The sequence below is a fragment of the Xenopus laevis genome, chromosome 2S, assembly GCF_017654675.1.
Source record: "Xenopus laevis strain J_2021 chromosome 2S, Xenopus_laevis_v10.1, whole genome shotgun sequence".
In the NCBI taxonomy this organism is placed as follows: domain Eukaryota; kingdom Metazoa; phylum Chordata; class Amphibia; order Anura; family Pipidae; genus Xenopus; species Xenopus laevis.
The window spans coordinates 29,651,102-29,677,294 of NC_054374.1; the positions used below are offsets into that span (position 1 = coordinate 29,651,102).

Below are 26,193 nucleotides of genomic sequence, written 5' to 3' on the forward strand. Positions count from 1 at the left end.
CGCTCAAAAGACGAGGCGATTAGTCGCCAGGTGACAAAATCTTCCCGAATCTCCTTGTGTGGACTAGCCCTTATGGGTGGAGTTCTTCATGAGTCCAGCAAATGAATTGTAGGAGTTGCTATAGACTCCCTAATTTAAGCGAGGAGGCTAAGCTTCTGATGCAAATAGAAAAGGCTGCTAGTTTGGGGAAAGTAATGATAATGGGGTAATTACCCAGATATTTACTGGAGCAACAGTACTGCCAGGTCAGTTAATGGGAACAAGTTTATAAACTGTTACATGACAATTTTATGGCAAAAGTTGTTGAGGAGCCATCCGGAAAAAAATACTATACTGGATCTAATGATGTCTAATGACGAGCAAATGTAATTGAACCCCTGAGTAATAATGACCACAATGTTATATCATTTAATGTCTGGTACAAAAAACAAATATACACTGCGATAACTAAAATCCTGAATGTCAGAAAAGCTAATTTTAGTGCCTTGAGGGCTGCCCTTCAGAGCATAGATTGGGACTGTTTTCTGCTAAAAATACAGAACTGAAATTATTGTCATTTAAACTGATATCAAATTGTTACTGTTCTAAATGTATTGATTATTGTATAATGAATATAAACACTATAATAAATGTTGTAAAACCACAATCCGGAAGGCAAAGATAGGAAATGAGGAGCATATTGTGCTCCTCGTTGAGAGTGCAGCTCCATTAAATAATGGTACCAGTATGGTTTTAACAGATGCAGTGTTTTCTTCAGTGTATACAATAGAGGAGTCAGAGTTCCCAGGCTCACTTCATAGATGCACTGTTGGCTCAGCAAGCATTTCCAGTGTACAGTGTGTGAGTGACATCTGTGCCTGATTCTTTATGCACAAGTGTGTTGTGCCTGTTGACAATGGCCACAAATGAAACCTGTGTGAAACGGATCTGAGGGTAATTGTGGTTAACAAGCTGGATAACGATAGGCAGTGTCATTCTGTGGCCACTAAAGCAAAGTTCTATCTTGCATAAAAAAGGGCATAAACTCAAGGCATGAAACATAATTTGCCTCTTTATAGGTCCCTGGTAAGGTCTCACATGGAGTAGGGGGCAGTTTTGGGCTTCAGTCCTTAATAGGGATATTAAAGAGCTGGAGAAAATACAGAGACTAAGTGCAACTAAACTGGTTAGAGGGATGGAAGGGTTAAATTATGAGAGGAGACTGTCACAATTGGGGTTGTTTTCTCTGGAGAAAAGAAGCTTGTGAGGGGACATGATTACACTTTATAAGTACATTAGAGGACATTATAAACAAATAGCACAGCAAGTTTTTAAGAGCGGCATGCTAACCAGCTACATTCTAAGGAGCACTGGGAATGTACTGTACTAGATCCATTTTTGTATGTTACTTGTCCTTTTATACGGACTGTTTTAGTCTTCGCACATTTCTACAAGTGGACTGATGTGCTACACGGCACCGAAAAGTTTTCAAGCCCATACCTTTATATCATTTTTGGGGAAACCGATCTCATTGCCCATAGGCTTAGATAGTGTCTAATAAAAAGTATTCTTGATAGAAAATAATTTATTATGTGATTGGTTCAAAGACAGATCAATCAAATGAAACAGGAAAGTCACATTTCACATCTGGAAGAATCAGCCACAGAATTACATTCTAAAATCTGGATCTGCCCTCTGAGCCTAAGGATGGTGATAGGAGAGATAGGTGATAGGAGAGCTAATAGTAAGACTTATAGTACTTACTCATAGTAAGACTTGCTGTTCTGGATACTCATTTATATTACCATACTGACCACCACAATGAGCAGACTGCAAATCTAGACACTTCCACAGACACTGCTATGAGGCAAATCATTAATAATATAGCCTGGATTAGCTGATAGATATGATGACATAGCAAAATTGTACTTGGTATATAAGAAATTACAGGTCCTTTCATAAATCTATACCCACCAAGCAGCTAAAAACAATCTATGGCTGAACCACTGGCACACAGTACATGGCAGGAAAGGGATTTAAGCCCAGTGCATAAAAAGAGTGCCAAACCCCATGGGTAATATCTGAATGACGGAGAGCAGGGAAATGAGAGTTGTCTAATGACAGTACTATTTTACAAATATGATTAGCTTTTATAACTAACAGATGTAATTGTACCAACACAAACTTCTGTACTTTCAAAGATAAATGCTTGTATTCTTTTGATTTCATCCAGTTTTTTACAAGAATTCCAAGAAAAACATCAGCATCTTTGGAATAGGAGAATGTAATCTTTAGGTCATCATGGGATCTCATGAATGAAATTATTGTCCCATTTTCAACATCCCCAACATAAATCAAATCTTCTACTTTATCATTGGCAAAGTTGTCAATCATTTTTATGCCAGTCGCTTGCATCAGATTGTATAAGTCATTCCCTTCTCCTCCATGCATGACATCATCACCATTCATGGGCTGAATTAGGTCATTGCCTCCTCCACCACTTAAGTAATTATCATCATCATTTCCAATCAGGATGTCATCATAGCTGGTGCCCAGGGCATTCTCTATCCCAAAGTACAGATCTCCCTCAGCATCTGCTCCAACCCCATATCCAAGAGCCAGATTTACCAGCACTCCAGTTGCATTATCAAGATCTCCAAAGAACAACAAGGTGTCTGATCCAGTCCCTCCATAAACTGTGTCAGCACCTTGTCCTGGATAAATCACATCATTACCTTCTCCACCCAAGATCAAGTCATTACCTTCACCGCCATGGATTTTATCTGAACCAGGTCCCCCTGACAGATAGTCTTTTCCTCCAGAACCTTGAATGATGTCATCACCTTTAATACCATATAACACATCAGAATCAATTCCACCAATAATTGTGTTGTTCATCATATTTCCAGTGATAACATTTCTTTTCTGAAGAGACCCAAATACAGTCGTCAGTGATTGATAACTTCCAGCTGAAAGATTAAGATGCAGTTCTTTTGCCAGTAATTTGTTGTCTAAAAATAATGGTTGCAGCTCAAATTTGTCATCAGAAAATGTGAACCACACGTCATTGGTTTTCACAATGATGTGCCTATAATTAGAGCTCTTGGCATAGTTTAACAAAAGACACTGAAATATCCCAATAGATGGAGCACTTAACAACAAGTCTTTACCTTCTACTATTTTATATTGAATATCTTTCAGGTAGACATTAAGTATGAGATAATCTAATTTATGGTCATTTGCATAATTGTTTATTTTAAAAACACCTTCATAATGGTTTCTAATGATATAAGTATCACTCCCATCAAAGCCGTACATCAGAATGCTGTTAGTTCCGGGATCAATATAGTTGTCTTTTTCATTCCCATAAATGATAGAGAATTCAGGGGGGCCCATGATCTTTGTTGCCCCAGCATAGATACCAGTTCTTGTGTCTATTTCATTGGTGGGTAAGGTGCCTCTGGAGTTATCTACAGCATATACTGTGCGTACAAGATTGCTGGAAATACTGAAAGTGATGCCGTCCTCAGTCTGTATCTGTAAATGTCGGAAGTTTTCTGAACTGAGCCAATTTAATAATGTAATACTGCAAGTGTCTTTAATAGTGATTTTGAGATTGTAATGTAAAATACCTTGGAACATCTTTCGTTTTATAAATTTCTGAAGATCCAGATTTCTATATTTGCCATTAATAAAGAGAATGTCTATCTTATTATCTGTTGCTTCATTATTAATAGTGATTTCTCCAGACTTGCATTCAGCAACATAAGTATCTATTCCATCTCCTCCACTTAATGTGTCTCCTTCCCCACCTTTAATGAAATTGGCTTTGCTGTTTCCAATGATTGTATCTGGAAATGGAGAGTCTATCACTGTCATTATATTCTCATTCCCTGGCATTGTCCTCAAATCAATGTTTACCCCTTGTTGGGAGTCACTATAGTCTAAAATTAATGGGGTCAGTTCAGGCTTTGTTGAGGAGTTGGAGACCTGGAACACCACAAAGTCAATGCTTTTGAACACAATGTGCTGCCATTGCCAGCCTTTCTTCCAGTCTTTTATTATAACACATGCCTTCCTACTGGAATCCCAAATCTTCACGGACTGTGGGGGATCCAGCTTCACCTGGAGATTTCTGTACTCTGCAGGCAATTCCACAATGTCTGTTTGGTCGTCATGGGCAAAATTATCAATAGTGTCACATGTCTCTTTCTCATGTATTATATACATATCTTTCCCCTCATGGCCAGTGAGGCTATTGGTACCTGTTCCCCCTTGTAGCACATTATTCAGATTATTTCCAACAATAACATCACTAAAGTTAGTCCCTATCACTGACACAACTGTGTCCCAAGGAGGATTAAGTAGGTTTATTTCCACTCCCTTGTCATTATTTGAATAATCCAGATAAGAGGCAGCTAGGGTAACTCTTCCGTTTAATTTAACTTCCCCAATAGTAAATATGGTACCATCTGAGGTTTTAAAACTCAAATGTTTGTATTCTTCTCTGTTAAACCAATTTTTGATTACAGCCTTATGGTTGTTATTGTAGAAAAGAGAGAGATCATTGGAATCTTTTTTGGCAAATATGTTTTGGAATGGCACATTAAAGATCAAAAGGTCCATGGCCGTATCATTTGCTTGATTGCAGATCTCTACTTGGCCTCCTTCCTTTGGAATGATATAGACATCCTTCCCATTGCCTCCATGTGCAAAGCTTTTTTGTGGCCCCAAGAAGAAAATGTCATTCCCGTCATTTCCGTACAACGCATAATAATATTGATCAAGGGTGTAAGGAAGTTTGTCAATGACATTTTGTTGTACAGCAAAGAAGCGGTTGGGTTTGGAATTTCCTATGTATGTTCCATGCAATGATGTTTCATCTGCAGTAACAGAAGTTATAACCTCTTCAGTCTTCACTGGAATAAACCAAAAAATATTTGCTGATTTCTGTTTCAGTTTAATACTCACTACCTCTCCAATACCCATAACCAGATCCAGGGACTCACAGTTTTTCTGAAAGGTGATTTCTTGCTCCAGTTTGCCAGATGTGATTGGGTTCACAATTGTAACTTTCATTGTTCCATGTTCTGTCAGCTCAACCCGTAGGTTTCCCCCATAGGCAGAAGAGTCTCCTTTAGTAAAGTCTACAATCTGGTGACATTTATCTCTATCCCGTTCGTTCAAGATCTTGAAATAGTTCTCTACTGTCTGTAGTTGGTTTACTAACTCCATGCTCTTCCTGTGTTCCTCGTCCAGGTTACTGATACTGGCTATTAGCCCAAATATATTTATTTGTTCCAGTATGTCCACAAATGTATTAAGGACATCTCTTAAAGCAAGGCCAATCCCTTTAATTACTGCAAGAAACTTTTGTCCAACACTGGCATTGGGAGGCAAAGCATCAAGTTCATGCTTTATTTCACTGTACAAGGGGTCAATGAAAAGACGGATTATGGTTAAGGCTACAGTGACTGGAAGCATTTCTGGACCAGCAAGAGCTGTGATCAAGATGACTCCATCAAGCGCTGCATCTGCGATCCCAATTGGGGTATTTTGGTGGAGATCTTCATATATATTAAATATAGTGAATGCTGCTGAAAGAACCGGGATGCCTTTAGCAAGTTCTCCAACTTCAGCCAAGGAGTTTGTGAATTTTGCCGCTGCAGCTTCTTCCAGCCCCCCTGAGATCTTGGTGATGGATTGTTTGGCAACATTGGAAACAAAATCATTTACTGCTGCATTCATTCCAGTAATCTCTGTAACTCCATGTACCCCCTGAACTAACATGATCCCCCCTTCCAAGTCTCTTCCCTCTGCAAACATCTGATTTGCTGCCTGAAAGCCCATGACTGTTCCATAGATACCCAAGGCATGGTTGACTTTGCCAGAGGCTGCGTGAATATCACTGAAATAGGAATGGACTAACTCTTCTGATTTCAGTGCACCCTTTTCACCAGGCATTAGAATTTTTTTAGTTTCTGAAGGATTTTGTTTATTTTCTAGTACAATCTGAATGCCATCTGCATATGTCTCAATCAGCTTTATCTTCTGATACTTGGAGAGATCTTGGGCAGTTTGTTCATTTATCTTTTGTTTGATTTTCTTTAGCAAGATCTCCCTGTCTTCCATTGCCTTTAACTGGAATTCGGATTCTAGGCTCAACTCTCTTACCTTTTCTTTTGCATAGAGGCCATTAATGGAGTTTTCTGATAGGGTCCTTTCACTAGGTCTGCAGCTGTAGTCAATATCACCATTTAGTAGTGGAAAATCAACGGTTTCAATCTTTAACTGAAATGCATTTTCTGATATTTGCTCCACTGAAGGATCTCGGCTAGCTTCATCTAAATTGTATGTTTTGCTGAATTTCCTTGACAGCCATAATTTCATAACATAATTGGTGTTCACATTTATCTCTTCTTTTGCTTTTCCATAGGACATACCAATAGCTGCTGAGTCCTTTCCCCAAGTTCCTCCCCCTGTCATGGGATTTAGATTTCGGAATTGTTCCCAGCTTGAGGTTATATCCCACAAAAGGCGATTTGTTATAAACATTCTTGGATTCCGAACTGTCTCAGAAATATGAGAGGCAATTACACCAGCTCCATCCAGAACATTGAAGTTATTGCCAATGTTATTGCCGTGTATCCAGTTATTTGCCATTTCTGAAAAGGTTCTCTTATTGACCATTTTTCCTATATCGTAATAGCTCAAATCTTTGCCTCTGAAAGAAGAAGGGTTTTCTTCATTCATTAATGCTTCCCTAGTGATGGCTCCATGGAATTCGACATAAAAGTTCTTCATGTTAATACTATATACGTAATCCTGGAAGCGGTAGTACTTATTGAGATTGGACTGCTGATGGTCAACTTCTTCTATAATGCCTTCAAACTTTGCTCTATCAATTTTATTAAGTTTTTTGATATTTGCAAAATTCTGAATTTGTTCCCAAGCTGCTTCCACATTCAGCACATTCCCAATTAAGTTATATTTTTTCAAGAGTTTAATGTTTTCTTTTTTGCTTAGTATGTCCCTCCTAATGTTGTTAGCAGTCTGTATGATGTATTTGATATTATCAAGTAACCCATCCAAACTCTGTATGGTGCGAACTTCTAAATTTTCTTCTTGCACTTGTCCGTTTACAGGATTTTGATAAAAAACAGCACGTTCTGCTATTTCTGTACCAGCCAAGACAACAACTTCTGTGTTAAATAGCTCCTGTGTTCTTTGTTCAATGATATGTTCAATATAAGAATCTGGAACTTTGTGCTCAACATCACCGTCCAACAAATACAGAACTTTATCAGTGTGAACCAAAGGGTCATTCTCAATAGCATTCCCCATGTTTTGGATCCACTCTGGGCTCCTACCTCTTGTATCGCTCTCCTCCCTGAGATTGTTGTCCTCTCCCAGATAGAATTTGCGCTTGTGCCTTGGGTTGTGCCGGCTCCAAAGTTCTGGATCATCAACATCAATAGTTACTTTCCTTCCATCATTGTCCACAATAGTTTTTGATGTACGGACAGAGACTGAGCCAACAGTGATGCCCCCTTCCTTTAAGCCCAATAGAAATTCTTTGGTAAAGGTTTCCCCATGCTCACCTGCCCCAACTTCACAGGAGACTATGCTGATCTCCTCTATTACCTTCATGTTAGATGGCCAGTGAATGGGGGCTGTGCTTTCCCGGAGGCTTAATATAACTTTGGCTAACTGATCAGATGTCTTTCCCCCAACAGATACTTTTCCATACTGATGACCTCCGTGTCCAATCACAGTGAGTTTATCATGTGCTGTAATATCAATCCCGCCATCTCCTTTTGATTTAACTATTTTAAACTGTCCTGTAGACTTATCCCAATCCAGCAAACATTTGTTCCGGTTTATAGTGGTCTGCTTGTTGTACAGGTCCTCTCCAGCCTTCAGTACTGTCTCATCTGTGCCAATGCGCAGGATTGCTTCATGGTCAATGTCATCCAGTTGGGCCAACCCTCTGCTCTCCTGTCTGTTATTTTCTTCCACCAAACCTGAAGCTACCTGTGAGTTTAAAGCAAATAAAATAACTATATGGAAATCATAAGAATGATATTCTGATAACAACTATGTATGTATGATTTTTGTAGAAAGTTATGTAATGACTTAAAAGAGAAGGAAAGTCTCAATCACCCCCTAGTGATTGTAATCACTTACCTGATACCCCAGGCTGGTGCTCCTGTAAGCAGAAAACTGTGCAAGCACCTTGGCGCAATCATCCTCTTCCTGCTTCATCTTTCTTCAATGCTCCGCGGAGCCAAATAGAGTGAAAAGTCAGACTTTTTGTTAATGTTCTACTAAGCATGTATACCTCCTGAAGCAGAAAAAGCAAAAGATTGCTCTGTGGTACTCGCTGACAAATAGGTTGGTGTCGTTTTCTGCTCCCAGGAGCACCATCCCAGGGTATAAGGTAAGTGATTGCAATCCCCAGGTGGCGCATAATGTTTGGCACCCCTAGCAGAGCCATGAAGGCCAAAGTAAATTTGGGCACCTGGATTTGGGGGTCTGCAAAAATGTATCAACTCCGACTCCTAATAAAATGAAATTGTAATGAAGAAAAATACAATATGTTACAATGTCCAGTTTCACAGATAAAATTCATAATAAAGTAGTTATCTGCTGTAAGAATAAAGGTGTATCTGTTTTACTAGTGTGAAGTCCAGCTGGGATATTATATAACTTTCATACATCATTTTAATCCAGAGAATATAATTTACGTGTATTCAGGTAAGCAAAGGAAAAATTTACCAGGGAGTTTATTTGCTCTATGCTAATGCAATGGAACTGCCACAACTAGAGCAGAGAGCTGCCATGTTGGAAAAACAGAGTCAAAGGATTTATGTGCCAACTCCACAGCCCTGCCCCAAAATTATTTTAACTTTACTCCTTTCAGTTGACATAAGGGAACAGTTTGCAGTTGAGTTGCAGTTTCTGTGCAGTTGAGGAACTTCTCTGGGCTCAAAATTAGACTTTGTAGCCTAAATTGTCATTTAAATGTTGCACATTGAGCCAAGTGAAATCTCCTGGGGAATGTAATGTAATATATTTGTGGCTGCATGTTGCTATCCTACTTACACAGGGGCATAAGAAGGAAGAGTCCACCACAGTCCATCAGAGTGAAAATCTACTGCTCTCCATTCATTCTATGGGATTATTAATGGCATATTTATCAAAGGGTGAACTTTTACTTTCAATTTCACTCTACTGGGCTGTGGTGATCTCTAAATTCACTCTGATAAATATGCCCCATAATGTTTGTTCTAATTATAATGTGCTTTTTATATATACAAGAAACAATCATTTTATGTGCATAAAGTGTGCTAATTTGAATTTTGAAAAATATTTAATTACTTTTATTTAAATGTATTTAAATTAACCTGTAGGCCCATACAGAACACTAGAGCCCAACTGGTCCAAGTACTTTCGGATAGGGCTGCATATGTTATGCAGAAAACTAAAAGCTTATACTATGAATACGCTAATAAGCCACACACCATGTTAGCTCGCAAACTCAAAGCCCTCCAGACCTCACAAACCATACATGCTATTCTGACCTCAGACGGGACGACAACTAGAGATACACAACGTATCCTTAAGTCTTTCCACACTTTCTATGCCGACTTATACACTGCGGACAAAGCTTCGAATGCACCTATCGCCCATTGTTCAGACTTCTTGTCCACTTGGACTCCCCCTCCTTTGTCTGCGGACGCCCAGGAACTGCTAGCTGCACCTATAGAGACTGTTGAGATAGAGGAGGTGATCAAAGGCTCTAAATCGAATAAAGCGCCCGGTCCTGACAGTTTTACCGTCAAATACTATAAAAAATTCTCCACTCACCTCATCCCTCATTTAAAAGAGCTCTTTGGAGCTCTCATGGAGGGTGCACCCCTGACACGACACATGCAATCGGCTAATATAATCATGATATTGAAACCAGGTAAAGATCCCCAAAACTGCGACAGCTATAGACCCATCTCCCTTATCAATACCGACGTCAAGATCTTCTCCAAGATATTGGCAAATAGACTCTCCACAACACTCCCACAGCTCATTCATCCGGACCAAGTAGGTTTTGTACCGGGCCGTCAAGCAGCTGACAATATCCGTAAGGCTATAAATTTAATAAGTCTGGCCCCAAACGTGAAAACTTCTTCCCTCCTCCTGTCCCTAGATGCACAAAAGGCGTTTGACAGGTTGGACTGGAGGTACATGTTCGCGGTTTTGGAGAAAATACAAATACCAAAACCTTTACTTACTGGATTTCAACAACTCTACGCAGCTCCATCAGCTCGAGTGGTGAACATGGGCCTCCAGTCGGATTATATAGAGATTAGGGGAGGGACACGGCAGGGATGCCCTCTATCACCTTTGGTGTTCGCTCTATCTCTGGAACCCTTAGCCCATGCCATCCGCAATAACCCCAATATCAAAGGCTTTCAGGTTGGCGGACAAATGCATAAGATTAATTTATTCGCTGACGATATCCTTCTTACGCTAACGTCCCCTCAAACCTCTTTGCCAAACTTAATCCACACTCTAGATCGGTTCCAATCTCTCTCCGGTTACAAAATTAACCCCACGAAATCACACGCACTCCCGCTGAAAATGTCAGACTCGGAACTGAAGTTGCTACAACTCAATTTTGATTACAAATGGGAGACTAACTCCATTACGTACCTGGGGATACAACTGACCTCATCTTATGACACATTATACAAGGCCAACTACCCCAAGCTGTTGGATAAACTTAAGAAGGACTTACTCACTTGGCACACCTACCACCTCTCTTGGTTTGGCAGGATTGCTGCAGTTAAAATTACATTACTACCACGATTGTTGTATCTGTTTAGAACACTACCGTTACACTTCCCTGAACAGTCCGCTCGTATCCTCCAAAAGTCAATATCAGACTTTATTTGGAGTGGTAAGAAACCTAGAATCAAGGCGGAGATCATGACTAAGCCGAAATCTATGGGGGGACTGGGGGTCCCTAACGTACACCGATACTATATAGCTAGCAGATTGGAGGCTATGATACATGTGCATGCCCCAACCAGCGAACCCTGGAAAGAAATTGAAAATCACTTTATCTCTCCCCTCCAGCTAGCTCACCTTTTCTGGATACCTAAAGCCTCCCTGAATATTCTACCAACATCACAACAGGCTTTGGATCTTTGGGATGCAGTGTCTATAAAGTTGGGTTTGAGTACTTCTACTTCCAGATTTAGGACTATTTTTCACAATACCGATTTCACACCGGGTTGCTCTCCACTTGATTTTACTCCATGGATAGCGGCAAATCTGACTACCCTCACTGCCTTTCTGACAGACCAGACAATGCTCTCGTTTCAACAATGTAGAGAAAAACATGACATACCACACTCACAATTTTTCAGATATCTACAAATCAGACATTACGTGGAAACTGCCCTTAAGTCCGCCACGAACACTACACTAACGTACTTTGAAACCATTTGTCACAACCGCTCATACCCGACTCATCTAATCACCAGCCTCTATAGCACCATTGCATCAGACACCACTACTTATCGCCAACCCTACATGACGAAATGGGAGGAGGACCTTGGTTTTCTGGTTTCGGACAAAACATGGTCTTGCATATGGGACACGGCCAGAAAGACGTCCATTTGTGCAGTCTCTGCCGAGAGAGCATATAAGATTATATTTCGTTGGTACTATACCCCGTTACGCATCAGTAAACTCAGAGGCAAACCTGACCATGCTAACTGTTTCAGAGGCTGCGGAGAACAGGGATCATTTTCACACACCTGGTGGATGTGCACCGTCGCCCGAGAATTTTGGGGGAAGGTGGCCACTCTGTTTTTAGAGGTCCTCCAGGTCACTATACAAGCCTCCCCACACACCTTCCTTTTAGGCATGAAAATCCCAGAAATACACTCGAAAAGCTCACACAAACTGGCCACACATATTCTTACAGCAGCGAGATCTTTACTGGCAGCTAATTGGAAAAAGCCGCTAATACCGGGGGTACAGACCCTTGTGACGAAAGTTAATTGGATCAGAGCGATGGAGTCCATTCGAGCCAGGCTTTTGGATAGAAGTTATGAGGAGGAGCTGGAGTGGCATCCGTGGACCCGTTACTTGGAAATGCCTCAGCTGGGGACAAATTTGGCGATGTGAGGCATTGCACCTGGACGGTGTAGGACACGTTATCTTTATTTCGATGTGCTTTTATGGCCGAACGCACTGCTATTTCTGACTTCTTTCTTCCATTCTTTATTTTCTTTTCCCTTTTCTCTTTATCTTTCCCTTCTCAACCCCCTATCCCCCCTTTTATAATTGACAATACAGTCACTTTAGCTTTTTTGAGGTATTGGTTCATATGTGGAAACTGCATTTATTGATCTGCTGTCTAGGTACCTCCCTTGTTCCTACCTCAGCCGATGTCCTTTTGTTGCATTACGTTCTGCAATCTATACTGTATTGGTGAAAATCAATTAAAATTTCAAATTTAAAAAAAAAAAAAAAAAAAATTAACCTGTAGGCTGAATGTCCTTCCTTCCCTTTGCATAGCAACAGTCCTGCCCTGTTTTATGGCAGCTGAGATTCTAGCTATCTGTAAAACAGAGTATTCTGTCCCAGTGGCACAAATATTGATTTTGGGTCCTTGAAAATGTGTTCTCTTTGGATCTATATTCACTGACAGAGTTTGAGGCACAGCAGGGGTGTGTATATATTCAAGAATGCTACACTATACATGTTTTCCTGTTTTTTTTTGTCCCAATGTGCTTGCTTTGGTGCAATGTTCCTTCCAGTGCTGGGCCAGACCATCCAGGCACCCTAGTCAACTGGGCCCGTCGTGGCGACGAATAGACACGATTATACTCGCACAGTCCCTAACCCTAATACACGTGCGAGAATAGGAGTGCACAACCTATTAGTCCCACACAACTATAGATTTAATATCACAATAGCCTTTGATATTATGCCTGTCCAAGAAATCATCCAAGCCACTCTTAACGTCATTAAGAGAATCAGCTTTATAATATCCCCTGGCAGTGCATTCCCCAACCTCACCATCCTCACTGTGAAGAACCCCTTCTCTGTTCTTTTAAATGAAAGTTCTTTTCCTCTAGTCTGAAGGGGGGGGCCTCTGGTGCAGTGATCCTCTTTATGGGTAAAAAGACCCACTGCCTGGGTTTACCCATGGGTTAGGCGGGTTCGGGCTGACCCCCCCCCCATTTGCGGGTGGCAGAAGGTTCCAGGTTGAGCTCTTCTTCCTGCTCTCTCCGCCTGCCACCTTGTATTGCCGGCTTCCGACTTCCGTTTTTATAGACGTGCAACTGCTCACCCGCCCCTTTTGTGGCATCACCTGCAGTGCAAGCGCGAGTCTATAAAAGGAACTCGGACGTTAGGCGTGGGCTGAGGGTGGGCAGGTTAGAATCGGGTGCGGATCGCATTTTTTCCGACCCACACATCACTATCCCCTGCGATTTTTCTATAATGTCACGGTAAGGCAAGTTGCTGGTTTCAGGGTGCAAATTCCAAATGATATATTACTGTAAATTCCAAGGAGCCTGTGTCACACTCGCCAAAGTAATCAGAATAATGTATATGGTAGGAATAAACAGCATCAAAGCAGTATTTTCAAAACTGCAAGTGTTTCATTTATTAGCAGTGTCTGCTAATAAATGAAACATTGAGTTTTGGAAATACTGCCTTGATGCTGTTTATTCCTACCATATACATTTTTCTATAATGTCCTCTAATGTATTTGTAAAGTGTTATCATGTCCCCATCTCAAATATCTTTTCTCCAGAGAAAACAAACCCAACCTTGTAAGTCTCCCCTCATAATTTAACTCTTCTATCCCCATAACCAGTTTAGTTGCACTTAGTCTCTGCACTCTCTCCAGTTTATTTATATCCCTCTTAAGGACTGGAGTCCAAAACTGCACTGCATACTCCAGGCAGGGCCGGAACTAAGGTAGGCAGAAGAGGCACGTGCCTAGGGCGCAACGAACTGGGGGCACCAAGCACGTACCTCTTCCTTCAGCCTACCCCTGGTCCAGATCCTTTCTCTCCCATGGGCACTGTCTACCCCCTCCACAAATTTAAATATTGAGCGAAGATGCGCACTCTGGGACGTGCGTGCTCCGTTACGCACGTGCGATCTGTGATGCGTGCACTCCCCGCTACAGGAGCCATAAGACCCCAGACAAGAACTAATACAAAATTTGGTGTTTTCACACAAAATTCTCTGTGCGCACCACAATTTGCTGTGCTGGCCTCAAAATTTGTGTGTGTTTGTGCATAAGAGGGAACATTGCCTTGGAGTTTACGAATAAAATATTCTCTTGAACTCTGTCAAGAGGTCAAGGACAAAGTCTGAAGGGATGTGGAGTGAGAACAAACACTGATTTGGGGCAATTGTTTTTGATACAATAGTGTGATATAAGTTGCTCAGATAAAGATGGAAAATATGAAAACAAACCTGTTGTCTTCCTGGATCCCCCACAAATCTCCAAGACTTTAAATGTTCATTTCCAAATCTATAAACAATGTAAAAAACAATGGGAATTAGAATGGAAAGAGATTGTGAGTAGTCACACTACTATAAAGAAAGTATAAAATCTGGCTCAGTTTCCTATGGGGTGCTGTTTGTCCCAAATACATTCTGTAAACAAAACTATCCCTAATACACAGAATGAATGTCTCTCATGGTATATAAGTATTTGTGACCATACACAGATAAAAAATATACAAAAGACTTATTTCTATTAAAGGAAAACTATACCCCCCAAACAATGTAGGTCTCTATACAAAGATATTGCATAAAACAGCTCATATGTAAAATCCTGCTTCATGTAAATAAACCATTTTCATAATAAAATACTTTTCTAGCAGTATGTGCCATTGGGTAATCATAAATAGAAAATTGCCATTTTAAAAAATAAGGGCTGCCCCCTGGGATCGTAGGATTCACTGTACTCAAAAAAATACCAACAAACCATACATGTTAGGTCACACATCTTCCTGTTAGAGTTAGAGTTGTAGTATTTCTGGTCAGGTGATCTCTGAGACAGCACACAGACCATCACAAAATGGTGGCTCAAGGCAAGAGATGTAAAAGGGCAAGATTTACTTAAATATATATTCCAGTTTGGTAAGATTCTTTAATATGCCACTTAATATGATATGAACTATCTGTTGCTTAAGTGTTCATTTTGGGGGTATAGTTTTCCTTTAAAGAATGAGAACAAAATCTGGTTAGTGCACAAAAGGATGTCAATATATTACGAACTCCATTCTGTACATTTTAACAAGCAATCTGTCGCACAAATGTATAACCTCCATGTAACAGACACACTTATGTGCAAAGTTACTTACAGAATGAATTATGTAAAAAAAACTTGGACATTATATATAATGGTGTAACTAACTAGTGCATGTCAAGCTAGATTTGAAAGACAAAATAGATATTTGTGACAGAAAGCAAAATTTAATAATACAGGATTCATTCTTTTCACAAAATGAAAATGTAGTTTCACAAAACAGATAAAATAACCATTCTGTGAAGCAATACTGTCAGTCACATTCCTGAACCAATAAGAACAAAGCTTATTGCCATATAACAAACAAGATGAGAAGTTGCATCATCCATAAGGCATAGTATGTGGGCTGCTAGAGGGCGCCCTCTAATGTCCCCTCTGCTGTATAGTAATAAACATGAACACACATTTCCTAAAAGGGCTGCTGTTAAACACTACAAGTTCATGATTGGAAGTTCTTACAAATGGCTGAGAAATATAATGCTGCACTTATAATGATTGTAGAGAAAGAAAAGTATGCAAAACATAAATAAGATCATTTTATGTGATATAGCTATTCTTATTGTAGTAACCTGCTTGTGTGGCCATTTTGGTTAAGGGTATTCCTGCTGTTTTGCCATTGTCTTATGATTCACTCCTGTTCCTGTTTCCCTCTTCCTGTCTAAGCTGAGAGCAATAATGGGACAGGCCACACCTACCTGCCATGTTGTAATAAAGGTAGCAGAAGTTCCTGTGCTTATCTGGCTGTTTTGCCTGAACTAACACAGCAGAATCATTTAATCCACTACCAGCCAGTCGAATTTTGAATTTGAAAAACTTTGAAATTCAAAAAACCAACTGAAATTAAGTCTTTTTTTTTGGCTGAATAGGTCAGTTTTCAATCGAATAGGTCCGTATTCGAGCGAATTTGAATTGTATGAATCAAATGAATATGGAATTCGATCTAATTCGATTCAAAGTTTTTCCTAAAAAAAACTTTGATTTTCAAAGTCAACCAATTGACTCCAACTAAAACAGCAATTCGGCAGATTTTAGACGGCAAATGGTCGAAGTCGAATTTTTAAAGAGACAGTACAGGATAAATTGCGATAATTGAATTTTACATTTTTTTTAAATTCAAATCGAATTTGGACTATTCCCTAGCCAAAGTACACAAAAATAGCTCGAAACTCGAATTTTTTTCATTCAAAAATTCACCTCGACCCTTGAAAAATCTGCCCCTCAGAGTCAGTAATTCACTTTGTATATGATTGTTAGACTCCAAAGTCTCCTCCTAGCTGTAATCTTGCACCTGTTAGGTTTTATCAGTCTCTTTATAATGTGCTTAGCTATAGATAATAGGTTTAGACAGAGATGTGGGACTGATCTATGGTTACCACCTGTCCAGATTTCACCCGGACATCCCGGTTTTCAGATTCAGACTTTCAGATTTTTGCAACAAGACTGTGCTGCTGAACTCCATGTGCCAGTGGGTCACTCAGCTGCTTTACTGAGCGACTTATACCAGATTAATCCAATGGGAAACATTCAGACATGGGTAGTCTCTGCTCACTCACAAACTGTAAAGGTGGCCATAGAAGGATATGGTGGGCAATATCGGGCTGATCCGATTGTGGGCCCTAGGGCCCAATGATCGGATCCTAACAAATGGTAATGGGCAGTCGGATCGCGGGACCGCATCAACGAACAGATACGGCCGCGATCCGATGGGGTTTTTAGTCCGATCCGATCGAGATCTGGCAGACTTTCGGCCAGTTCTCGATCGGGGAAGCCCATCGGCGGGCCCCATACACGGGCCAATAAGCTGCCGACTCGGTCTGTCAGCAGTTAAACTACAGCTAACTATGTGACTAAGAAACTACTTATAAGGCCCACACGTCATACTATACAGACTATGTCTGTATCCCCAATGTCTGGAGTGGCTGACTAAAGGTGGACATACACCGGCCACTAAAAGCTGCCAAAAGACCAAGTGGTCCCCAGGGCCCACAAACGGATCAGACAAACATCACCCAGTGGCCATACTGGGGCAAGATCTGCTCGTTTGGCAACCTCTCCACTCCAGACAATGGGGACACACACAGTCTGTATAGTATGAGTAGGATTATAAGCAGTTTCTTGGCAGTTTTCATTTCATCACTATGGCAGCTTTGTCAAAAGCAGTGTAATAGTTTGTGAGTGAGCAGAGACTTCTCATGAGTGAAGTTTTCCCATATGGATTAATCTGGTAAAACAGCTGAATGACCGACTGGCGCATGGAGTTAAGCAGCACAGTCTAGTTGAAAATTTCTGAACTCACTCTAAGTAAAATACTGTTTTTCTAATTATATTATTGTATGACATGCACCTAGATTGCTGCTGGTCAAGGAACTCCTCAGTTCAGATTTGACAGTATTAATTATTCAATGTCCCTAATTAGTGATGGACAAATCTGTGCCTTGAAATTCTCAAAACAGCAAAAATTCGCAAAATGCAATGGGCTTCAAAAATAATTCTGACCCGTGTCAATTTTGAGGCGAGTTACTACGTGCCACTATTTGGTCCAAATGCATTAAAGTCAATGGGCATCTGAATAATTTTAATGTGTGTGTCAATTTTACTAGCGCCAATTTTTCATTTTGATGCAGCGGAATTTTTTCCCGGCAGTTTTTTTGCCGGCAAATTAATTTGCTTGAAATGAAATGTGGTAATTCTCAGCAAATTTGTTATTGACCCATCACTAACCCTGATCACCAAGGCTACACATTGTACTACATAGACTTTAGGGGTCATTTATGAATACAGTTGCCTTGTTTTTTACCACAATGCAGATGAGATGTCTGACACAGACAGAGATGTCTTTCAGGCCTCTAAAATGTCTAGTGGTTGACTTGTTTTACCAATGTTTATTGAAATTCTATATGAATTAGGGCCTTATGGGGCCCTATACCTCCTGGCCCACCCTGCAGCCGCAGGGTCTACTTCCTCTGTAGTTACCCCCCTGCTTCTGGTACATTTATTACAACATGGCAGGTAGGTGTGGCCTGTCCCATTATTGCTCTCAGCTTAGACAGGAAGAGGGAAACAGGAACAGGAGTGAATCATAAGACAATGGCAAAACAGCAGGAATACCCTTAACCAAAATGGCCACACAAGCAGGTTACTACAATAAGAATAGCTATATCAAATAAAATCCAAATCTATCTTGACATGCACTAGTTAGTTACACTATTATATATTATGTCCAAGTTTTTTTTTACATAATTCTTTCTGTAAGTAACTTTGCACATTAGTGCGTCCATTACATAGAGGTTATATATTATATTTGTGAGACAGATTGCTTGTTAAAATGTACAGAATGGAGTTTGTGATATAATGACATCCTTTTGTGCACTAACCAGATTTTGTTCTCATTCTTTAATAGAAATAATTCTTTTGTATATTTTTTTATCTGTGTATGGTCACAAATACTTATTTACCATGAGAGACATTCATTCTGTGTATTAGGTATAGTTTTGTATACAGAATGTATTTGGGACAAACGGCACCCCATAAATGACACTCTGCTGGATCAACAAAGGTACACCTGGAGCATTGGATTATGGGATTTCAGCCACAGTGCATCCTAACTTGATTTCACTCCATTGTCTAAGAAGAGATGAATCATCTCCAAAAACAGCTAACATCAACCTGATTGGCTGGGACTGTCTTTTGGGTGTGGCTGTCCTGGGAAAAGGGTTCTATGCTTGTTTGAATGGTCTTCCTCATATACATATAAAGGGCATTTGTAAATACTTTGTTAGTTAGGCACTTTCCACTTCCCTCCATTACATCTTTTGCAATCCCTTTATTCCTTCCTCCGTCTTAGTTAGTTCCCTTTTAATCTTATACCTTTTAATTCCTTTGTAAATAAATATCACTTATTTAAAGATCAGTCTGTCTCAAGACATTAGCCTGGCACCCCAAAATAGAGCAGATCCAACAATATGAGTGTTTGTATGTGTGTGTTTGTCAGTGGGTGTGTGTGGGTGTATGTGTCTGTGTGAGTGTGTGTGTGTCAGTATGTGAGTGTGTGTGTCTGTATGAGTGTGAGTGTGTCTGTATGAGTGTGGGAGTGTGTGTATTTATTTGTGGCTAGGGAGAGGGGTGCACCAGGACTGGATATTGTTTTCAATTACCTTCCCTTTCCCTTAGCCCCTTTCCCTCAGTCACTGGCCCCAGGCAATTCCCACCCTCCCAGCCTGTGGAGTCCAATGTCTAACTGGAAACAAACCCTGCCCTTGAAGTGATACTGAGACTAAAAATTTTATTTTGAAAATATTGATCTACATAAAGAGTTGCCTATAGGTCACTTTGATCGGTTTTCGCTGATAGTTCTGCTTTTGTGATATTTGAAGTTCCTAAACCTGACTGTTTTGCCAACCTGACTGTCCCTTCTTATCCTTTCAGTTAGAGGTTCTAATGCTAACCGACTACTGCTGCACAAGTATGGCAGCCCCCTCATAGAGGAACACTGGGGTAAGAAAGGTAATGTAAAAGCATCAGGAAAATACATTTATGGCAAAATTATAAATAACATTCAAAGGCAATGTTATGATAGATAATACAAAAAGTTATTTTCTGATGTCAGTATCCCTTTAACCCTATTAGCCCTAACCCTAGGTAAGTACCCCATTTCCATGATTAAGAATGTCATCCTACTGGAATTCTGCTATAGACGTGTGGGGGGGCAGTGTGACTGAACAGAAGGAGAAGCACCAAGGTACAACTCACCTGAGGTCATGCTCTCTCCATTCTGATTGGGTGATAACTGATCTGTATCCTTCCAACCTCCGGAAATCATTTGGCACTTAGAGAAGAGAGAAGAAATGAGAACATGAGGAAATGCCTTATTCCCTCTGGAGAGAGACAAACATCTGATTTGCTGGGGGTCATAGTTTCAGTCAAAGAGAAGCTGGGGCTTATACAATTCTATGTGAGAGAATCAGCAAGGGAAACTCCCATATATGTAGAATGTCCACTTCCCAGTTGAGTGGCTGGCTAACTAAAAAACGAGTGGCACTCTCATGCAGAACAAAGTGCAGGACTTGAGTGAGATTATTTATCAGATTATTAAAGCTAATAAAGTTCTGTCTTGCATAAAAAAGGGCATTAACTCAAGGGATGAAACATAATTTTGCCTCTATAGGGTCCCTGGTAAGGGAGTATGCAGTGCAGTTTTGGACTCCAGTCCTTAAAGGAATAGTTCAGTGTGGAAAGAAAAACTGGATAAATAGATAGGCTGTGCAAAATAAAAAATGTTTCTAATATAGTTAGTTAGGCAAAAATTTAATGTATAAAGGCTGGAGTGAACAGATGTCTAATAAAACAGCCAGAATCCAACTTCTTGCTTTTCAGCTCTATAAGTCTGAGTTAGTCAGTGACTTGAAGGGGGGCTACATGGTACATTTCTGTTCAGTGAGTTTGCAATTGATCCTCAGCATTCAGCTCAGATTCAAAAGCAACAGATATGACCCATGTGCCCCCCCTCAAGTCTCTGATTGGTTACTGCCTGGTAACCAGGGTAACCAGTCAGTGTAAACCAAGAGAGCTGAAAAGCAGGAAGTAGTGTTCTGGCTATTATGTTACACATCCAGTCACTCCAGCCTTTATACATTACATTTTTGGCTAACTAACTATATTAGAAACATTTTTTATTTTTCACAGCCTATCTATTTACAAAGTTTTTATTTTTACACTGAACAATTCCTTTAAGAGGGATATAAATGAGCTGGAGAGAGTGCAGAGACTAAAGGTGGCCATACACTATTAGATCTGCTCATTTGGCGAAGTCGCCAAATGAGTGGATCTTAACCTGATATGCACACTAACGGCTGGGGGATATCAGTTGAATCCAAACGATTGGATTACAATGCTGCGAATGGGCGCCGACAGGTCACCGCATTAACTAGCTGGTACGATCTTGGATTGCAGAGAAAATCAAACTTGCCCGATCGATATCTGCCTGATTTTTGGCCTGATATCAATCGGGAGGACCCATCGGAAGTGCCCTCACACGGGCAGATAAGCTGCCGAATCGGTCCGATAGCAGCTTTAATCTGCCGGTGTATGACCACCTTAAGTGCAACTAAACTAGTTAGAGGGATGGAATGAGGAGGAGTTAAATGAGGGGAGACTGACAAGGTTGGAGTTGTTTTCTCTGGAAAAAAGGCACTTGCGAGGGGACATGATTACACTTTACAAGTACATTAGAGGACATTATAGACAAATAGCAGGGGACCTTTTTACCCATAAAGAGAATCACCGTACCAGAGCCCCCCCTTCAGACTAGAGGTAAAGAACGTTCATTTAAAGGAACAGAGTAGGGGTTCTTCACAGTGAGGGCAGTGAGGTTGGGGAATGCACTGCCAGATGATGCTGATTCTATTCATGACTTTAAAGGAGAACTAAAGCCTAACTAAAAAAGTCATGTAGAAATGTTGTACATTATGTTTCGTGCTTCTGAACCAGCCCCAGGCAATCACAGTCCTTTAGCAGGGAAGATCTGTGTTTTCAAAGATTCCCCAGTAGTTCCCTATCTTCTTTTCTTCACTTACTGAGCTTAGGGACCCAGTCACAGTATACAGTACACAATCACATAGAATAGAAATGTCACAATATAAGGCTGATTAATTAATACAGATAATTAATACATGGCAGCACAGAAACCAGTGCAACAAGCATCAGAATTTAATAATCAGCCCTGTAGCATCAGCTTATATTACAGACCAATCTCAATGTCTGCTTGATAATTTGCGATGGCCCCTAAATTTAGCTTCTCAACAGCCAATCAGAGCCCACTGAGCATGTGAGTGTCACAGACACTTTCCAAGATGGTGACCCCCCCTATGACAAGTTTGAAGTCCTGGATCATTGCTGCTTTTGAGATGGATTCAGTATGTAAAATATGACATTTTTAACCATATTAATTTTAGGGTTTAGTTCTCCTTAAGATGGGTAATGTAATGTAACAGATAACAAAGCAAATTTTGCCCCACAAGCCAAACATCCCCCAACCTGTAAAGGGCCCTTCCTTTGTTGTACATGCAGCAAATTGGCCAATATTACACTTAGAATAAAACATATTGTTATTCTGTTTTTTGCTCTCCATGCCCATCTTACCTTCTTCATTTACTGCTTGAGCACCCCGACCTGCAAGTACCAGCACTGCCAGCCACAGCCAAAGGCTTGTCCCAGAATCCTTCATGGCTGGGTACCTGTGGATAGAAACAGTTCAGCCACTCAGCTCTCTTCTATATGTGTTTGAGGGGATGGGTCTGACTTATCCTCAGCCACACTCACTCTTGGAAATGTATTATGGGAAGGTTCTGAATAATTCCATAGCAGTTGAGATAACTTGGCTCTAGTTTACAGAAACATAATATCTAGCCAAATTGCATTAGAAGGGTAAAATAACCTCCCACAAATGCTTCCATACATTTTAGCAGCTTAGTCTCTCTTTCTTTGCTTTGTTTCTGTATTGTCCTTTCTGGGCACTGAAGGCCAAAACATGACTGCCTACTGGATAGTCAGAGACACACCAATACCTGAATAGAGCGAAAAAGCAAATATACAACTTGCGCCAACTTCTTGAATCTCACCCTGTTTAGCCAAGTCAGAGTTTTGATGTAAGAATGAAGCTGTTGTGGGATATAAAAAAGGGAGATTATCTGGAGCATGGCATGTTCCTTGTGGACAGAAGGTTAATCAGTTATCAGATACACAGGAATCAAGTGGCAAATGTGACCTGGTCATATAAACACATGCCTAATCAGTTCAGCCTTTGATAAACCTGTTGTTCCATAGAAGAACAAACAAATCAGCTGCCAGTTTTACATAACACAGTCCCCAAGCCTAATAACCTTCTACAGCAAGGTTCATTACTACCACCCAAACCTGAAAACCTTCTATATCAAGGTTCATTACTACCCCCATAAACCTGAAAACCTTCTATATCAAGGTTCATTACTACCCCCATAAACCTGGAAACCTTCTATAGCAAGTTTCATTACTAGTCTCCAAGCCTGGAAACCTTCAATAGCAAGATTCATTACTACCCCCGCCCCAAGCTTGGAAACCTTGTATATCAATGTTCATTACTAGCCCCCAATCCTGGAAAACCTAACCATTCTACATCAAGGTTCATCACCAGAAACCTTCTACATCAAGGTTAATTACTATCCCCCCAGCCTGGAAGCCTTCTAGCCCCCAAGCCTGGGAACCTTTTACATCAAGGTTCATTACTAGCCCCAAGCCAGGAAACATTCTACATCAAGGTTCATCATTATCCCCAAGTCTAGAAACCCTTACCCTTCTACATCGAAGTTTATTACTAGCCTCTTAGACTAGAAACCTTCTACATCGAGATTGGTTGCTATACCCCAAGCCTGGGAAACTTCTACATTAAGGCTCTTACTTAGGGATGTACGCTGGGTAACCAAATCCCCCCTTGTTGATACCCAACTCTAGCTCCTGCTAAGTTTATTAAATGGAATTCCGTTTATAAAGCTATGAAATCTGTTTGTATATACAGTACATTTACCAACCTTTACCTAGCGCGTGGGCTCCCTTTCAAGCTTCATTTATTTGAATTTTGGATAATAGATGTTATTACATTTTGATCAGTCCCTACCCAGTGAGCTTACAATCTAAAGTCCCTATCACATTCATATCAATTTTTGCCAAGTGAGATTACACTCTATGGTCCCTGATGCACTTACATCAGATAATGCATCATCGGGTGGCAAAGTAAATTATCTCTAGCAAGTTGATGCATACAAACATTAACATAAGCTGGCAGACTGCAGGTTCGGGGTACTTGTAGTCAAGTTAGTATTTTGTTTACCTAATACTAAACTTAGTATCATAGTTTTCACATGTAGCAATGCATATATATGGTTGTTCACAGTGAGGCCAGTGAGGTTGGGGAATGCCCTGCTGGGGGAGAATGTAATGGCTGAATCTGTTAATGCCCTTAAGAGGGACTTGGATGATATCTTGGACAAGCAGAATATCCATAGCTATTGTGATCTACAGTTTGTAGTATGTCTATGCATTTATGCAAACCCTTAATGCAGATACTTGAATATATTCTACTTTTATTTAGGCAATAACATGAAAGCTTTTTGCCAAGTTTGCTTGATGGTAAAAAAAATGGTTCTGTGTTTTTAAAGATAATAGATTCTGATACAAAAGATAACAGCAAGAGTGACATTCCCAAAAAGAAGTATAAAACATGGGCAGAAAAAAGGTTACAGGATTCCAAAGTGCAAGTGGATGCGGGGACTGCACCAGGCCAACAAAAGCTGTGGTAATGAAAAGGCCAGTCAAGTCAGAGCTCTGCAGAACATGAGGCCTTAACCAAGGAAGATGCCCCTCTACCAGTAGCGATGGCTGCATCATCATCACCTAGAGTTGAAGAGGAAGGTAAAGGACCCTCTTGGCTTATAGGAGAGCAGGATAAAGAGCAGAAAGCCCCTCTACCATTCATGTGGAATCTGATAGTCTCAGATTCAGAAAGTGTGACTGATGTGCTCCCTCCTGTTACTTCCACATACTGTATGCTCAGTGTAATCCACTCAATGCACCAGAACCAACCTTCAATCTATCTGCTAAATAACATTTTATGGAAGCACCCCGAGTGCAGCCACTTTCAGATGCTACCCATACACTGCCTTTCCAAGCACATAAAGTATACTTCCGTTCAGTGCCTGGTCAGAGATAATGGCTTTCTTTCTGTGTTGTTGACCAAAAACTTTACTGCTCAACCTGCATGGCAACAGGCAACGTATATTTATAAGTGACTGGCCAGTTAATAAACTGCATATCAAGGAAAGGGTCAAGGAGCATGAGGAATATGTACATCAGGTATCAGTAACATCTTGTTTTACATGCCTTACTAAATAGTGACCAGAACCATGGGAACTTCCTAGAATTGGTTTTGTTCCTTATTAAATAGTGACAATAACCATGGGAACATCGTAGAGTTGGTTCTGCTCCTTACTTAATAGTGACCCGAACCATGGGAACTTCCTAGAGTTGGTTCTGCTCCTTGCTCAATAGTGACCGGAACCATAGGAACTTCATAGAGTTGGTTCTGCTCCTTACTAAGTAGTGATCGGAACCATGGGAACTTCCTAGAGTTGGTTCTGCTCCTTACTAAGTAGTGACCGGAACCATGGGAACTTCATAGAGTTGGTTCTGCTCCTTACTAAGTAGTGATCGGAACCATGGGAACTTCCTAGAGTTGGTTCTGCTCCTTACTCATTAGTGACTGGAACCATAGGAACTTCATAGAGTTGGTTCTGCTCCATACTAAGTAATGACCGAAACCATGGGAACTAGAGTTGGTTCAGCTGCCTACTAAATAATTCTAGAAAACCACATCAAACAGGTAGTGGCAATTAGTGAGGAACAGAAAAAGCGCCATCTTGAGAGCAAAAGGAGAGGAGGATTAGTTACATTGCTAAGTAAAACTACAAGAAATAACGATTATTCTAATGGGAATGATGGCAAAGCAATTCCTGTAAAATCACAGTTTGGCCTTTTAGAGAAGGCAGCTTGTTTTTTTTTTTCTGAAGTGTACAAGATGATTTCTGTGTGGACAGAGTAAGTCTCTTCGCTGTGTGAAGGACAGGAAAAACTTGCAAGACTAAAACAAATTAGTGACACCCACTGGTGGAGAAAGCCAAGAGCACTCAGTACAATTTTTGTGTCCTGCTCTGACCAAGGTGGTGGTTATGGAGAAACATTTTTATGTGGATACAATTAAAGAGATGCTGAATGACACAAGCACTTACCAAAAACTAACCAATCCCCTCTTCTCTGTACAAAGATTGATTAAGGAGTGT

At 40.5% G+C, this 26,193-nt stretch overlaps 1 protein-coding gene across 2 annotated transcripts; it reads right to left on the minus strand.

Annotated features, from left to right (window-relative positions):
* Positions 1-1,645: 1,645 nt before the first annotated feature.
* LOC108709311 lies at positions 1,646-22,983 on the minus strand. Of its 2 annotated transcripts, none has more exons than XM_018249041.2 (5): positions 22,945-22,983; positions 22,466-22,560; positions 20,078-20,153; positions 14,488-14,545; positions 1,646-8,013 (listed from the first exon to the last, which is right to left on the minus strand). In XM_018249041.2, the coding sequence occupies exons 2-5, from the start codon at positions 22,548-22,550 to the stop codon at positions 1,972-1,974; spliced, it is 6,261 nt and encodes a 2,086-aa protein (XP_018104530.1). In that variant the 5' UTR covers positions 22,551-22,560; positions 22,945-22,983; the 3' UTR covers positions 1,646-1,971. The 2 variants fall into 2 exon arrangements, with proteins under 2 accessions (XP_018104530.1, XP_041439477.1); XM_041583543.1 differs by having other exon boundaries at positions 22,891-22,960.
* Between the last annotated feature and the right edge of the window lie 3,210 nt (positions 22,984-26,193).